Raw genomic sequence first — 16,178 nt, forward strand, 5'->3', positions numbered from 1 at the left:
CGTTCCCGGGGAGAGGGGGGGGGGGGGTACAGAGCTTACGTCATCGCGCTCTCGGGGGGGGCGGGGGTTAGAGCGCCTACGTCACCGCGCTCTCGGGAGGGGGGGGAGGGGGGTAGAGAGCTACGTCACCGCGCTCTCGGGAGGGGGGGGAGGGGGGTAGAGAGCTACGTCACCGCGCACTCGGGGGGGGGGGGGGGGGGGGAGGGGGGGGAACAGAGCTTACGTCACTCTCGGGGGGGGGGGGAGGGGGTAGAGAGCCTACGTCACCGCGCGCTCGGGGGGCCGCGCACGTCGCCGCGCTCTCGGGGGCCGCGCACGCGCACGCCCGGCGTCGGGAGGGCGCGGGAGCGAGTAACGGACAAACGGCCGGAGCGTGGAGTCCCCCCCCTCCCCCCCCACCGCCGGGCCTCCATCTTCCCCCCTCCATCTCCATCCCGGGCCTCGGGCCTCGGCCACGGACTCTCCCCGCTCACACCCATGGGCGTTGAGGGCGGGCGCACCGAGCGGCGGCGGCGGCGCCGGGCGATGGGCGGCGGCCCGAGGCGGCGGACAGATCCCCGGCGGCGATGCTGAGCGGGAGGGCGGCGGCGGCGGCGGCGCGGCGGCGGCGGCCCCCGGGTATGGGGGGGTGGGGTGGCGGCGGTCTTGGTCCTCCTAAATATTCCTAATGGGATTTAAACTGGAGGGGGGGGGGTGAGAGAGGGGGGGGGAGAGGAGGAGGGGGGAAGGAGAGGGTGAGGTGGGGGGGTGGGGGTAGGAGGAAGAGAGGGGGCGGGGGGGCGGGGGGAAGTTAGGGGGTTGCGATCCGGGAGGGAATTGGGGAAGATGCAGGAGGGGTGGGGAGAGGAGGAGGGGGGATGGGGGGGGGTAAAGGAGGGGGAGAGAAAGTTGACGGTAGCAACAGAGGGGGTGGGGGGAGAAGGGGGAATGGGGAATGGGGGAGGAGGAGTGGGGAGGGGGAGAAACATTCAGGGGAGTGATGGGTGGATTAGGGATGAGACGGAAAGGAGAAACAAGGGAGAGTGGTGGGAAGAGAGGATGTGGAGGAGTTAGGATGGGGGGGGGGGGGAAGCGGGGTCGGGGCTTGAGATGTAACCGTGGTTGAGGGGGGGGGGCATAATTGTGTAGTTGGTGGGCTGCAGTTTGTCATGTATGTACTGGAACAGGATATGCAAAGTTGGTGTGCATGTTGTGTCAGTGTGCATGTGTGTAGGAAGTGTGCTGTGTGTGTGAGATTAGGATTGGCATTATAGTGTATGTACACCCACAGGGGAGGTATTGTTCTGCATTTTGAGACTTTGGCTCCAATAGTTTGGTTTCATTGGCATCCTTTAAATGTGGTTTTAAAAAGCATTATTCAGATTTTTGTTGTTGATTGTTATCAGTTTAGTTTATTGTCACATGTACCAAGGTATAGTGTATAGATACATGATAAGGGGAATAACGTTTAGTGCAAGGTAAAGCCAGCCTCATCCGATCAAGGATAGTCCGAGGGTCATCAAAGAGGTAGATAGTAGTTCAGTACTGCTCTCTAGTTGGTGATAGGATGGTTCAGTTGCCTGTTAACAGCTGGGAAGAAACTGTCCCTGAATCTGAAGGTGTTATTGGATTTTCAATTTAAAACTTTGTGTCTTGAAGTTGCCGATACTGTTGAATCCCGAAACGTTACCTATTTCCTTTGCTCCATAGATGCTGCTGCAACCGCTGAGTTTCTCCTGCATTTTTGTGTACTTTCGATTTTACAGCATCTGCAGTTCCTTCTTGAACGCGATACTGTTGAATCGTTTTGGCGGAGTTGAGCGTTCCATCTTGCCCACGTGGCTGCTGTTTTCAATGCCCCAGTTGTGATCTCCATCTTTGCGATACGTTCTCGTGTTTGTCTTCAAGTTGCTCTGTTTCTGTATCTTTCCTTCTCTTTGCCATCTCTTCCCGTCTCTGCACGCCTCGCCTCTTCACGCATTCCACACCGCTGCCCATGTTGGTTTAACTCTTCAACTGACTTCTCATTCCTGATCTTTTTACTTCTCGTAAAGGCAGCACGAATGGACATTGATAACTCCTTTCTCAAGCTGACAAACTGGATTCTGTTTAAACCACCTGTCGATTTGACTTTACACGCTTCTGTAAGTTTGGAACTTGATTCTGGATCCATTTTTGAAAACAAAGGTAGAACCCATCCACTGATGACACAAAATGTTTGTGACATAAACAATTGTGGATGTTTCTATGGTTGCCAATCCATGTGGACGTTGTGGGTGAGCTGTTAGTCAGTGCTCAGTGCTGACTGTGACCTTTGGCAAATGATTTCTGTCGCGCACACTCAACAAGAACTGAAGATTCTTTGAGCACAGGTAATGTATACAGAGCCTGAACCCCTTCCTTCAAATCCTATTACACACTCAAAACGCTGGAGTAACTCAGCGGGACAGGCAGCATCTCTGGAGAGAAGGAAAGAGTGACGTTTCGGGTTGAGACCCTTCTTCAGACGGCTTGGGGATAAGGGGAACGACAGATATAGACGGTGATGTGGAGAGATTAAGAACAATGGAGAAAGATGCAAAAAAGTAACGATGATAAAGGCCATTGTTAGCTGTTTGTTGGGTGAAAATGAGAAGCTGGTGCGACGGGTGGGGGAGGGATAGAGAGAGAGGGAATGCTGGAAAATCAATATTCATACCACTGGGCTATAAGCTGCCCAAGCGAAATATGAGATGCTGTTCCTCCAATTTGCGTTTAGCTTTACTCTGACAATGGAGGAGATTGAGGACAGAAAGGTCTGTGTGGGATTGGGGAGTAGAATTAAAGTGTTTAGCAACCAGGAGATCAGGTTGGTTCGGGCGGGCTGAGCGAAGGTGTTCCGCGAAACGATCGGCCAGTCTGCGTTTGGTCTCGTCGATGTATAAGAGTCTTTCAAGAGAGAGCTAGATAGGGCTCTTAAAAATAGCCGAGTCAGGGGATATGGGGAGAATGCAGGAACGGGGTACTGATTTGGGATGATCAGCCGTGATCACATTGAATGGCAGTGCTGGATCGAAGGGCCAAATGGCCTACTCCTGCACCTATTGTCTATTGTATATTGTCTATTGAGGCCACATCTTGAACAATGAATAAAGTAGATGAGGTTGGAGGAGGTGCAAGTGAACCTCAGTCTAACCTGAAAGGACTGCCGGGGTCCTTGGACATAGTTGAGGGAGGAGGTATAGCGACAGGTGTTGCATCTTCTGCAGTTGCCGGGGAAGGTTCCTGGGGAGGGGGTGGTTTGGGTGGGAAAGGATGAGTTAACCAGGGAATTGTGGAGGAAAGAGGTGTAGGTGGGAAAATGTGGCTAGTGGTGGGATCCCGTTAGAGGTGGCGGAGATTTTGGAGGATTATGTGTTGTCTTATTTCATTGCTCTCGAGCTTCTACCTGGAGCACTTTGGTTCAGCGTAAAGCTGCACGGTTAGAATGCCTCAGTGCCTTTCACATCCCAAAGTGCTTTAATATCAGTCTTTAGTTTAGAGATACCGTGCAGAAACGGACCCTTCTGCCACTGTCCGTGCCGACTGGCAATCCCTGGACATTCTAACACCAGCTAGGGACAATTTACAATTATACCAAGCCAGTTAGCCTATGAACCTGTACATCTTTGGAGTGTGGGAGGAAACCAGAGAAAAGCCATGCCGGTCACGGGGAGAACGTACTATCTCCGCGCAGACAGGATGGAACCTGGGTGTGTGGCGCTGTGAGGCAGCAACTCTACCGCTGCACCACCGTGTCATGCACTCGGTCACCCTTGAAGTGCCGTCACTGTTGCCATGAAGAATACATAATAACCAATCTCGACGCGCAAGTTTCCATAAATAGCAAGATGATTTGTTTAACAGCAGGCTGAGTGGTAACTCTTGGCCAGGATCATTTCCAATTGGTGCCTTGGGATCTTTGACATCCTCGTGAGCAGACGAGACCTCGGCTGAAACTCCTCCTTTGGCATCTGCGGTTGATCCTTAGTACTTTACTGAAAAGTCAGACTGGATTGTAGTGCTTTGTGGGACTTGGACACAGGCCAAAGGTATAGCCATTAAGCCAAGACTGTAGCACAGTGATAGAAATCCTCCCACAGCATGGCACTGTCGGGCTCTATATATTGAATTGTTCCTGCTTCTACATAAAGTACAGGCTGTCCCTGGTTTACATGTGCTCAGCGCATGGAGCCGCCATAATATTAAATCAAATCTCTCAACGTACATGCACATGTTTATTCCTGGGAACTAGTTTCCCCTCTCTGTCCCCCTGTCCCCTTCTGCATCTCCCTGCGTCTTTCCCTGTCTTTTTTGTGTGTTTAATGCCATTTATCACAATACTGTGGAGATAAAGTTGTCATAGCACGTGATTTTTGTGTATTTTTTGATTGTGGACAAATTAACTTGTGTACATTGGTGAAACAGAACTTGCCGTTTACTCAGAGGCTGGCTGTAACAAAATGACTAACCATTCACTTTACTCCCGACACTTTGTCACTTGAATAGTTTAATTAACTGCGCCCTAAATGTCGCTACTGACCCTGCCTCATAAACTAATTACAATTCTCGTCACAGTTTGTACTCTGACCTCCCCTGTTAATGCTTCAGTGTGAAGCAGGAGAAGTGGCTGCGTGCACTGTGGGCTCCTCGCTGTTAGAAAGCCATCAAATCTCAACCAGATATCCTTTTGCTTTTCTGTAAAGTGCATAGAGTGCTGCGGTTAGTTTGTTTCTTGGAGCCTTTCAACGAGAGGAGAGGCAAGTAGATATTGATACAGAGAAACAGGTAACAACAGCATTGTTTGCTGCTGAGAATCTTAGAAATTTTTGATTGATAACATTTGGAATTCTTGAAAGGCTTGTCTGTAATTGGAACGGCAAGATGACAATGATTACATGTTTTAGGGAACCACCTCATCTTCCTTCCCCACTGAAAAGCTTCCTGAAATGAAAAATAATCTGAGGTTTTGGTCCAAAACCTCCAATGTACCTCTTGTGCTTTTTGATCTGAAAATAATGGTGTCAATTTCTCTTTTCTATTTGCAGGCCGATTTGGGGATGATTTGTATGACTCTTGCATGCGTGTAGACCAGGCTGAAATCAAAACATCTAGCACAGGAAAGGGAAGCCCTGTGAGATTACCATCTCTTCATAGCTTAACGGTGAGCGATGTCAAACAATGTTTCTGTGAAATGCAACCGACTATCTGAGCATCCCAGTAGATTCACATGCAGATTACAGAGTTATTACGCTTTGCTTCGTACCCCTATTCCTCACACTCGCCTCTTTGGTTCACATAAGAATTAGTCTTGCAATAGTCATCCATCCAGCCCACTCCCATTCATAGGTAGATAAAATTGCTGGAGAAACTCAGCGGGTGCGGCATCATCTATGGAGCGAAGGAAACAGGCAATGTTTCGAGCCGAAGCCCCTTCTTCAGACCCACTCCCATTCATGTTCTCTCTTGGCATTTTGTTACTGAATGAGTTTATTTAAGTGTGCCCTGAATGTCACAAATGACCCCGCTTCAGATCATGCTAATCCTCGGCCCTGTTTCTTTCCCCTCAGTCCCCTATCCCTGGGAATCACTTACTCTCCATCTGAATCTTCAGTGTACCTGACCATTAAGTATCCACAACTGTCCAGGGTCGAACGTATCAAAGATTTGTAACATTGAGTAAAATGATTTCTCCTGAGAGGTGGCTCTCCCTGCCACTGCCCTCTCTCCTGGACACTCCCAAACCCTGGGCTGAAGGGCAGTCCGTGGTGGTGTAACGTGACCCTTTCACCATGCTGCACACTGCTCCACACACAGTGCTTGTCTCTTGAGGCAAGTCATTTTAGTTACATACCTGTGTTCCAGGTGGCTCATTGGAGACATTGGGCAGATGTACCTGACCGATAATCTCCTAGCCTGGACTGAATAATTTATTACAATACTGTGGAGATAAAGTTGTCATAGCAAGTGATTTTTGTCCATGACTGGATATGGCCACAAGGCAGTGGAGGTTTTAAATAAGAATCTACTGTGATATCTGGGGAGTTTATTATTGTTAATTATATACATCTAGTATTGAAAATGTTGTTGTAATCCCATGGAGTTCTACAGACGTACAACATCGCCACAGGAACATCTCAAATATCTATACTGATCCCACTTACCTGCATACATTCCACATCGCTCAGTGGCCTGCTCACTAAAGTACTTGCCCAGATACCAACTACCATTTGTAAAATATTCGCTCCTCTGATCCCTGCCAAATCACCACCACCTCCTCAACTTAACCTTATGCCCCCTACATTAGACACCTCTCCTGTGGGACACAGGCTCCAGCTATCTTATCTGCCTTTCAGTACTTTATAAAACTTGAGTACCAAACCTTGCAGCCTCTTTTGCTCTCTGGAAAACAGACCCAGCTTATTATCCTAGCTGGGGCTTGTGAATACGGACTGAATTAGATTCGCTTTCTCTGACGTGGATGGGACAATATTATGAAGTGAAAGAATTTATTGCAAAGGGAGTCAATTTGTGTGGTGGAGAAAACAAGATGACACTGGGGAGCAGAATAGTAACTCCAGCTTCCGGTTATGCTCTTAAACATTTTACAATGAGCTTTCCTCCGCCTCTATAATGATGGTGGGTTGAGAGTGTTATGAAGTAAGCTACTGTCCATCTCATTATAATCTTGTTTTCCTGAAGTATCTGCCAAATGATCCCGAGGATGTTTGTATTAAGGGAGGTGTACTTTGCTGTGACATTATGTGATGTTGGATGACATTTTAAATTGCAATCCCGTCCCAATTGCTGGCCCCTTGCCGAGCAGAATATTAGTATAAAGGACACTACAAGTTAGCTTGGGCCCATGAACTTATTAAGTCATCAAATAATATATTCACTTTGGCTATAATTGGACAACTAAATGATTGCACCCGTATTTGGTGTGTCTTGCTGGTTGGTTTCCATCCTGTCCTATCATTATTGGCTGTTCCGTGTACTTGGTGTGTGGGTGTCTGTGTAGAAGGATGGCCCGTGGCAGATGTGTGATCTAAACAGACTCAGGGCTCTGCTGATGTACAGTGCCGACTCTTGGCTGCCTTACAGGAGCTTCACAGCTTGAAAACGTCTACAGTTACCAAATGGAGAACAGAACCTTAGAGTTGGCTATTAATTCTCCAGAAACAGATTAGTTCTACGGAAACACCATTTCTGTGATCTATTTTTAATTTTGTGTATTTTTAAATCATTTAGGCTCTCAGCTTTAAATTCACACATGAATGATTTGAGTTAAAATACAATTTGTGGAGATTGATGGTAAATGCATTGCCCAGTGCACGTCACACTGGTTAGTTAACACCCTCCTCAACCCCAGAGAGCAGGCCCTTGCATCCAGGCCACTTCCCCATAGGTCACGGCCTGCCCACTTGCCCTTGGCCTGGGCCTGCTGGCCAAGCTCTGCCAGCGAGTTCTTGCCCCTGCCCAAAGTCATACTCATGGCAAGCACTGACGGCAGCAACCCACAGTACTGTGGTTCAGGGACCCAGGTTTGATCCTGACCTCAGTGCTGTCTGTGTGGGGTTCGCACGTCTTCCCCGTGACTGTTTCCTCCGGGTATTCCGGTTTCCTTCCACACTCCAAAGATGTGTGGGTTTGTAGGTGAGTTGGCCCCGAGTGGCCAGGGAGCGAATGCAAGAGTGGGTTGGAATAGAACTCGTGTGGTCGGCATGGTCTTGGTGGGCTGAAGGGCCTGTTTCCATCTTTAAAACTAGACCAAACTCATTGAATGGCAATGTGCCTCCACTGGGGAATATACCTGGTGAATCTGTGGCAGGCAACATCTAAGCCTACTCATTTGAAAGCATTGGGACAGCTGTGAAGGGCAAGAGTAAGTTAAGTCATTTTCTTTTTTTTGGCACCGTTAATGCTTTATGCTTTAATGATTTATGTGTTTTTAAATAATACGCTTATTCATTTAAAATATTCTTTGATTTGCATGCTGGTATTTCGAGAATAACGCACTCAAACGCTGACAGTGCAGTCATGTTGTTCAATCACGTGCTGTTTGTCCTCCTGCAGAACATGCAACTTGGCGATGACAATAGACAACAGGTGCAGGAGGAGGCCATTCGGCCCTTCGAGCCAGCACCGCCATTCAATGTGATCATGGCTGATCATCCCCAATCAGTACCCCGTTCCTGCCTTCTCCCCATATCCCCTGACTCTGCTATCTTCAAGAGCCCTATCTAGCTCTCTCTTGAAAGCATCCAGAGAACCTGCCTCCACCGCCCTCTGAGACAGAGAATTCCACACTCACCACTCTCTGTGTGAAAAAGTGTTTCATCGTCTCCGTTCTAAATGGCTTGCTCCTTATTCTTAAACTGTGGCCCCTGGTTCTGGACTCCCCCAACATCAGGAACATGGTTCCTGCCTCTAGCGTGTCCAAACCCTTTACAATCTTATATGTTTCAATGAGATTCCCTCTCATCCTTCTAAACTCCAGGATGGACAAGCCCAGCTGCTCCGTTCTCTCAGCATATGACAGTCCCGCCATCCTGGGAATTAACCTTGTAAACCTACGCTGCACTCCCTCAATAGCAAGAATGTCCTTCCTCAAATTAGGGGACCAAAACTGCACACAATACTCCAGGTGTGGTCTCGCTAGGGCTCTGTACAACTGCAGAAGGACCTCTTTGCTCCTATATTCGATTCCTCATGTTATAAACACCAACATGCCATTCGCTTTCTTCACTGCCTGCTGTACCTGCATGCTTACTTTCATAGACTAATGTACAAGGACCCCCAGATCCCGTTGTACTTCCCCTTTTCCTAACTTGACACCATTTAGATAGTAATCTGCCTTCCTGTTTTTGCTACCAAAGTGGATAACCTCACATTTATCCGCATTAACTGTGAGGTTATCCACTTTGGTAGCAAAAACAGGTAGCACTTTGGTAGCAAAAACACATTTGCTTTCACATTTTTAATTGTTTAATTGTTGAGAAGATTTTTAATTGTTTTTGACTTCGCCGGCTACCAAACCAAACAAAAACCTGACAGTTTGTAATATTTAATTGTTGAGAAGATTTTTAATTGTTTTTGACTTCGCCGGCTACCAAACCAAACAAAAACCTGACAGAAAAGGACACAAGAGTGCTGGAGTAACTGCGGGTCAGCAGCATCTCTGGATAATGGATAGGCGTAGTTTTGGGTCAAGGCCCTTTCGAATGTTTCTCGAAACAAAACGTAACCTATCCATGTTCTCCACAGATGCTGCCTGACCCACTGAGTTACTCCAGCACTCTGTAAAACGTTACCTATCCATGTTCTCCACAGATGCTGCCTGACCCACTGAGTTACTCCAGCACTCTGTGAAACGTCACGTATCCATGTTCTCCACGGATGCTGCCTGACCCGCTGAGTTATGGTGCAGCAGCACCTATGGAGCTAAGGAAATAGGCAACGTTTCAGGCCGAAACCCTTCTGGAAATAGGCAATGTTTCGGGGCGAAACCCGGAAGGGTTTCGGCCCGAAACGTTGCCTATTTCCTTAGCTCCATAGATTCTGCTGCACCCGCTGAGTTACTCCAGCACTCTGTATTAACCAGCACCTGCAGGTGTTTGTTGCTGCACAAACCTGACAGGTTTGACAACGTTGCTGGCTGCCATGGTGATTTTAACTGAGTGCAGGCAAGAGCTGCTGCTCCTGGAACTAAGTTGCTCCAAATCCTGTCTGCCCTTTGCACTTGTGCTCGATGATCTACGTGTCAAGAGCGTTTCTAATCTCAGCTTCTTTGATAACCGAGGCCACATCTGCATGGTCCACATGAGGTGCCTTTATCCAAGTTACATTCATATTTTCAATAACATTTGTATCCCTAAAGGGATGTCTAACCAGAACTGTAACTAGCGAGTACTTTTTAAAATGGAACAAACTTCTTAAAAGATGCCTTGGGCGGCTGTGGAGGCAGTCAATGGATGTTTTTAACGTGGAGATTGATAGATTATTGATTAGCACAGTTGTCGGGGGTTATGACGAGAAGGCAGGAGAATGTAGGTGAGAAGGAAAGATAGATCATAGCAAAAGGATTTGAGTATAGGAGCAGGGAGGTTCTACTGCAGTTGTACAGGGTCTTGGTGAGACCACACCTGGAGTATTGCGTACAGTTTTGGTCTCCTAATCTGAGGAAAGACATTCTTGCCATAGAGGGAGTACAGAGAAGGTTCACCAGACTGATTCCTGGGATGTCAGGACTTTCATATGAAGAAAGACTGGATAGACTCGGCTTGTACTCGCTAGAATTTAGAAGATTGAGGGGGGATCTTGTAGAAACGTACAAAATTCTTAAGGGGTTGGACAGGCTAGATGCAGGAAGATTGTTCCCGATGTTGGGGAAGTCCAGAACAAGGGGTCACAGTTTAAGGATAAGGGGGAAATCTTTTAGGACCGAGATGAGGAAAAAACTTTTTTTTACACAGAGAGGGTGAATCTCTGGAATTCTCTGCCACAGAAGGTAGTTGAGGCCAGTTCATTGGCTATATTTAAGAGGGAGTTAGATGTGGCCCTTGTGGCTAAAGGGATCAGGGGGTATGGAGAGAACGCAGGTACAGGATACTGAGTTGGATGATCAGCCATGGTCATAGTGAATGGCGGTGCAGGCTTGAAGGGCCGAATGGCCTACTCCTGCACCTGTTTTCTATGTTTCTCTGTTTCTATCATCATGATTGAATGGTGGAATAGACTAGATGGGCTGAATGGCCTAATTAATGTTCATGTGATAGGAGCAGAATTAGGCCATTTGGCCCATCGTCTACTCCGCCATTCTATCGTGGCTGTTTATGTGTTTCCCTCTTAACTCCATTCTTCTGCCTTCTCCCCATAACCCTTGACACCTGTATTAATCAAGAATCTATCTCTGTCTTAAAAATATTCTGCTGGTGAAGGTGATAAAGATTTATACCTGTGCTGTTGAAGCATCTTGCACCTGTGCTGTGAAACTGAGTGGTGTTGTACTCCGATCATCTCTGACCCCTCTCACCCTGGCCACAAACTCTTTGAATCACTTCCCTCTGGAAGGCGACTCCGGACTGTCAAAGCTGCCACAGCCCGACATAAAAACTATTTTTATCCACGAGTAGTTGCTCTACTCAACAGCCAAAAATCTGTAGCCTCCCTTTGATCTGGTATTTTGTGGGTTCACATGCTTGATCAATGGTGTTTTATCATGAATGTTTTATTATTATTAATGTTTAGTGTTTTCTGAGTCATTCGTAACTGTCACTGTATGTCATGTTGTTACTTGTGGGCGAAGCACCAAGGCAAATTCCTTGTATGTGAATACTGGGCCAATAAACTTACTTACTCCGTCAGTTTCGCCACCTCCAACGTGACCCCACCACTCGCCACATCTTCCCATCTCCCCCCATATCTGCCTTCCGCAAAGACCGCTCCCTCCATAACTCCCTTGTCAATTCTTCCCTTCCCTCCCGTACCACCCCCTCCCCGGGCACTTTCCCTTGCAACCGCAAGTAATGCAACACTTGTCCCTTTACCTCCCCCCTCGACTCCATTCAAGGACCCAAGCAGTCGTTCCAGGTGCGACAGAGGTTTACCTGCATCTCCTCCAACCTCATCTATTGCATCCGCTGCTCTAGATGTCAGCAGATCTATATCGGTGAGACCAAGCGGAGGTTGGGCGATCGTTTCGCCGAACACCTCCGCTCGGTCCGCAATAACCAAGCTGACCTCCCGGTGGCTCAACACTTCAACTCCCCCTCCCATTCCGTATCCGACCTCTCTGTCCTGGGTCTCCTCCATGGCCAGAGCGAGCAACACCGGAAATTGGAGGAACAGCACCTCATATTCCGCTTGGGGAGTCTGCACCCCGGGGGCATGAACATCGAATTCTCCCAATTTAGTTAATCCTTGTCTCCACCCCTTCCTCAGCCCTCGGGCTGTCTCCTCCCATTCCCCCAGCCTTCTAGCTCCTCCTCCTTTTTCCTTTCTTCTTCCCGCCCCCCCAACCCCGATCAGTCTGAAGAAGGGTTTCGGCCCGAAACGTTGCCTAATTCCTTCGCTCCACAGATGCTGCTGCACCCGCTGAGTTTCTCCAGCATTGTTGTGTACCTTTGATTTTCCAGCATCTGCAGTTCCTTCTTAAACAACTGACTTACTTACTTGTTTGCACTGATTGCAGATCGGCCAGAGCACGATGAGAGACCACCTGTCAGCTAGCTGTCGCACTCAGGTCAAGGTGCAACACCTGTTTGAAGATGCTGGAAATCGGCGAAGCAATGCGACGCTGCACCCGCCCGAGTCCCGCACCTGCAGACCCGTGCTACCATCGCTGAAAGACAAGTGCCTGGATGGTTCAGTCCTGTCCAGATCAGATGGCATTTTGCTGAAGACAAAATCGGCAATCACATCGACGCAGGCCATGAAGCAGCACATGCACAAGCTGAGCTCCTACGAACATCAGGAGATCTTCACCTACCCGGAGATTTACTTCTTGGGCTTAAATGCAAAAAAACGGCAAGGTGTCCTGGGCGGCTCCAACAACTGCGGCTACGATGACGACCACGCGGCCCTTGTCCTCCTCTCTCACGACCACATCGCGTACAGGTACGAAATCCTGAAGGTCCTGGGGAAGGGAAGCTTTGGGCAGGTGGCCAAGGTGTACGACCACAAAACCCGGCAGCACATGGCTCTGAAGGTGGTGCGGAACGAGAAACGGTTCCACCGGCAGGCGGCCGAGGAGATCCGCATCCTGGAGCACCTGAACAAGCAAGACAAGAACCAGCAGATGAACATTGTCCACATGTTTGAGAATTTTGTTTTCCGCAACCACGCCTGCATGACCTTCGAGCTGCTCAGCATCAACCTGTACGAACTGATCAAACGCAACAAGTTTCAGGGCTTCAGCCTCCAGCTGGTCCGCAAGTTTGCCCATTCCATCCTCCAGTGCCTGGACGCTCTGCACAAGAACCGCATCATTCACTGCGACTTGAAGCCGGAGAACATCTTACTGAAGCAGCAGGGTCGCAGTGGCATCAAAGTGATTGACTTTGGCTCCAGTTGCTACGAGCACCAGCGCGTCTTCACCTACATCCAGTCGCGGTTTTACCGCTCGCCCGAGGTCATCCTGGGCTCGCGTTACGGCATGGCCATCGACATGTGGAGTTTTGGTTGCATCCTGGCCGAGCTGTTGACCGGGTACCCTCTCTTCCCGGGAGAGGACGAGGGAGACCAGCTGGCCTGCATCCAGGAACTCTTAGGGTTGCCTAATCAGAAAATGATGGACCAGTACAAACGAGCCAAGAACTTTTTCAACTCCAAGAACCAGCCCCGCTACTGCACCATCACCACGCTTGCCGACAACACGGTGGTCCTGAACGGCGGGCGTTCCAGGAGAGGCAAGATGAGAGGACCGCCCGGCAGCAAAGCCTGGGCCGTGGCCATGAAGGGCTGCGACGATGCCCAGTTCAACAACTTCCTCAAGAGGTGTTTGGAGTGGGACCCCTCCTGCCGCCTAACACCTTCACAGGCACTCAGGCACCCGTGGCTCACTAGACGTTTGCCCAAATCATCGGCTGTGGAGAAGCCCCCCCCGCTGGTCAAGAGTACGCCAGATAGCAATAGCTCCTTGCCTGGAATTGTCTCCAAGTTGCCCTCCACCATTGGCACCTCTGGCAAACTAAGGACCAATTTGGTACAAGTGGCTGATTCAAATGGAAATAGTTTACCTCTACGCACTGTGCTTCCAAAGTTAGTTAGCTAATGCTATGGTGTGCTGCAAATTAAACCCAAGAACATGTGTCAATTGAAAACGTTTCTTTATGTAGGTCTTTTTCCTGGCAAAAATACTTAGCAGATATTTCATTGTGTATTTCAAACTTGAAAGAAAGTCATTTCCAAGTTGCATTAAAGTACATCAAATTTATTCTTTATCCATTTGACCCTCACAAGATTATTGTAGTTTTTGATATTACAAATATGATACCCCTAGTACCACAGAGAGCATATGAAGTACATTTCTGTTTCCTAAATCCTTGCTTGTTCTTCAGTTTTGAATGTCCAAGCAGGTTTGACTTTGTATACCAGACCCCCCCACCCACCCCTCCCCCTCAAGATTGCTATCAAACTGTCCTCACTTTGCTGTTCCAATTAGAGAAGAACTATGGTCCTTTCAACAGTAAAGTTCTGAGTTTGATAATGCAACAGATGAATAAATCACACACACGCTCCTGTGCTCATACCTAAACCTGCCTTTGGCCAAAGTGTAAGCTTGATGTGCTGCTGCTGCTGCTGCTGCCGATGTCTTGTCCATTCACTAATTGGCCATTAAAACATTTGTGTGCTGGTAATTAATACGGAGTTCCCGTGCACACTCGTCATGTACTGTTCAGAATGTCACGGAAACAATATGCAATTCACTTGTGGAGTGACGCCAGCAGTCGCCTCTATGTCACTGCTGACTGGTAAAATGGGAAGATTATGGTCAGCACCTAGTCGAGAGTGAGTCTCGAACTCACGACCAGAAGAAATGTGATCAACCTTTTGAAGGAAGCCAGCTTGTGTTGGGTGAGTGTGATTGAAACACATGCTGCTCGGATCTATCAAGCTTGGTTTGCTGAATGTCTTGCATCTCATTCAACGCCATGCTCTTTAGATTCAACTCCATGCTCTTTAGATTTCTCGAAAAATACATTTTGGGGACCCGAAAAAAGTTTGGAAAGTTGAACAATTTTAAAATTGAGTTAGTTAGACCAGTCAAATTCTAACATTCTTTTTCTGTGAAGGAAACCAACTGTGTAAGGTGCCCGCTGAACGCACAGAGGTTTATCATGTACGTTTCTACAACAAGCAGTTCTCACTTTAACTGTCTGGATATGTATGTGTCATTGATGTTGCCCTGACTATTAATGGCAATTGATAAGTCGTTAAGCCGGATCAATAGTGTGCAGATAGAGCTCACAATGTCGTCATTATTTCAGGCAATAGCATTTTATTGCCAGCTATCCGTGTAATGTAACTGGTAGAATCAACAAGTCAGAATCTGCAGGGCTGTAAAGATATTGAGACCGACTGGTATATTAATATCATCAAGGTGTCAAAGTGCAATAATGCCAAGTAAAAAAAAATGTTGACCTTTGAGAAATGGAAACACAGAACTCTAGCCTTATTTAAAAAAAATAGTAATCACTTTTTGTGTGTTTATATGTGTGCATGCAAGTCCCACACAATGGTGGGGGTACATTGAATATGCCAGCCTTTCACCAGCTCTGGGTAGGTTGGGCTGTTTCAGACTTCACTGTCCGGCTCTCTGAATGCAAGTGCACTGTGCAGAGACTCGATGGGATGAGTCCATCCCGCACCCAACTCCCTAAAGCCAGATTACATTCCCCGACTGGCATTCCTCTCACCCCCTTCATCCTCCCATTAAATGGATTTTAAAATATTACAAAACATAATTTATATTGTTTGATAGAACTTTTGATATCCAGTTTTGAATATACTTGGTCCTGTTTGAACACAGCAATACTTGGGAAGTTTAATGTTACCATGTGATGGACAATTTTCTCTTTTGTTATCGTGTAATCCATGGTTGAAATGTTGCATCAGTAATGGTGACTCTCGAGTGTTAAAATGCAGACTGCTAACTACTTTTTAATAAAGTGAGGAAAGACCTTGAAAGTGCTTTTGCTTCCTTCTTACAAATTAATATAAAGTCCAACAGTTCACAGTTGGAGCAGTTGTTGGAAATGTCATATCTGTGGGTCAAAATATTTGCATGTTTTAATTTGAAAATAGCATCTTTGGTCGACAGGATGGGCCATCAACTTCCACGGCACTCTGCTGAAGGAGTATTGTGATCCTGCCACGCCTGCTCCTATTTCTGGGCACTGATGGATGGCAGCAGGGGAATAGACGGGGTGAATGGTGCAGTCTTTTACCCGGGGTAAGGGTATCAAGACTGCACGAGGTAGGTTTCAGTGAGCAGGGAAAGATCAATGGGGATGAATCTGTTGCATTGTTTTGGAGATAATGTGACGGTGACAGGCATGATTTTATAGGGGTCGTTTTTATCATCAGAGGCATAGATCGGGTGAATGCACAGAGTCTTTTTCCTAGATCGGTGACGTTTCACAGAGTGCTGGAGTAACTCAGCGGGTCAGGCAGCATCT

General features: G+C 47.8%; 1 protein-coding gene across 1 annotated transcript; it reads left to right on the top strand.

Moving 5' to 3' along the window:
* Positions 1-384: 384 nt before the first annotated feature.
* On the top strand, positions 385-15,687 carry LOC129708972 (dual specificity tyrosine-phosphorylation-regulated kinase 2-like). The gene is given in 4 exon segments (XM_055655077.1): positions 385-516; positions 519-618; positions 5,046-5,161; positions 12,191-15,687. Coding segments are annotated over 4 exon segments (1,836 nt in total). The 5' UTR covers positions 385-477; the 3' UTR covers positions 13,772-15,687.
* Positions 15,688-16,178: the final 491 nt, after the last annotated feature.

The sequence above is a fragment of the Leucoraja erinacea genome, chromosome 24 (assembly GCF_028641065.1).
Source record: "Leucoraja erinacea ecotype New England chromosome 24, Leri_hhj_1, whole genome shotgun sequence".
Classification (NCBI taxonomy): Eukaryota; Metazoa; Chordata; class Chondrichthyes; order Rajiformes; family Rajidae; genus Leucoraja; species Leucoraja erinaceus.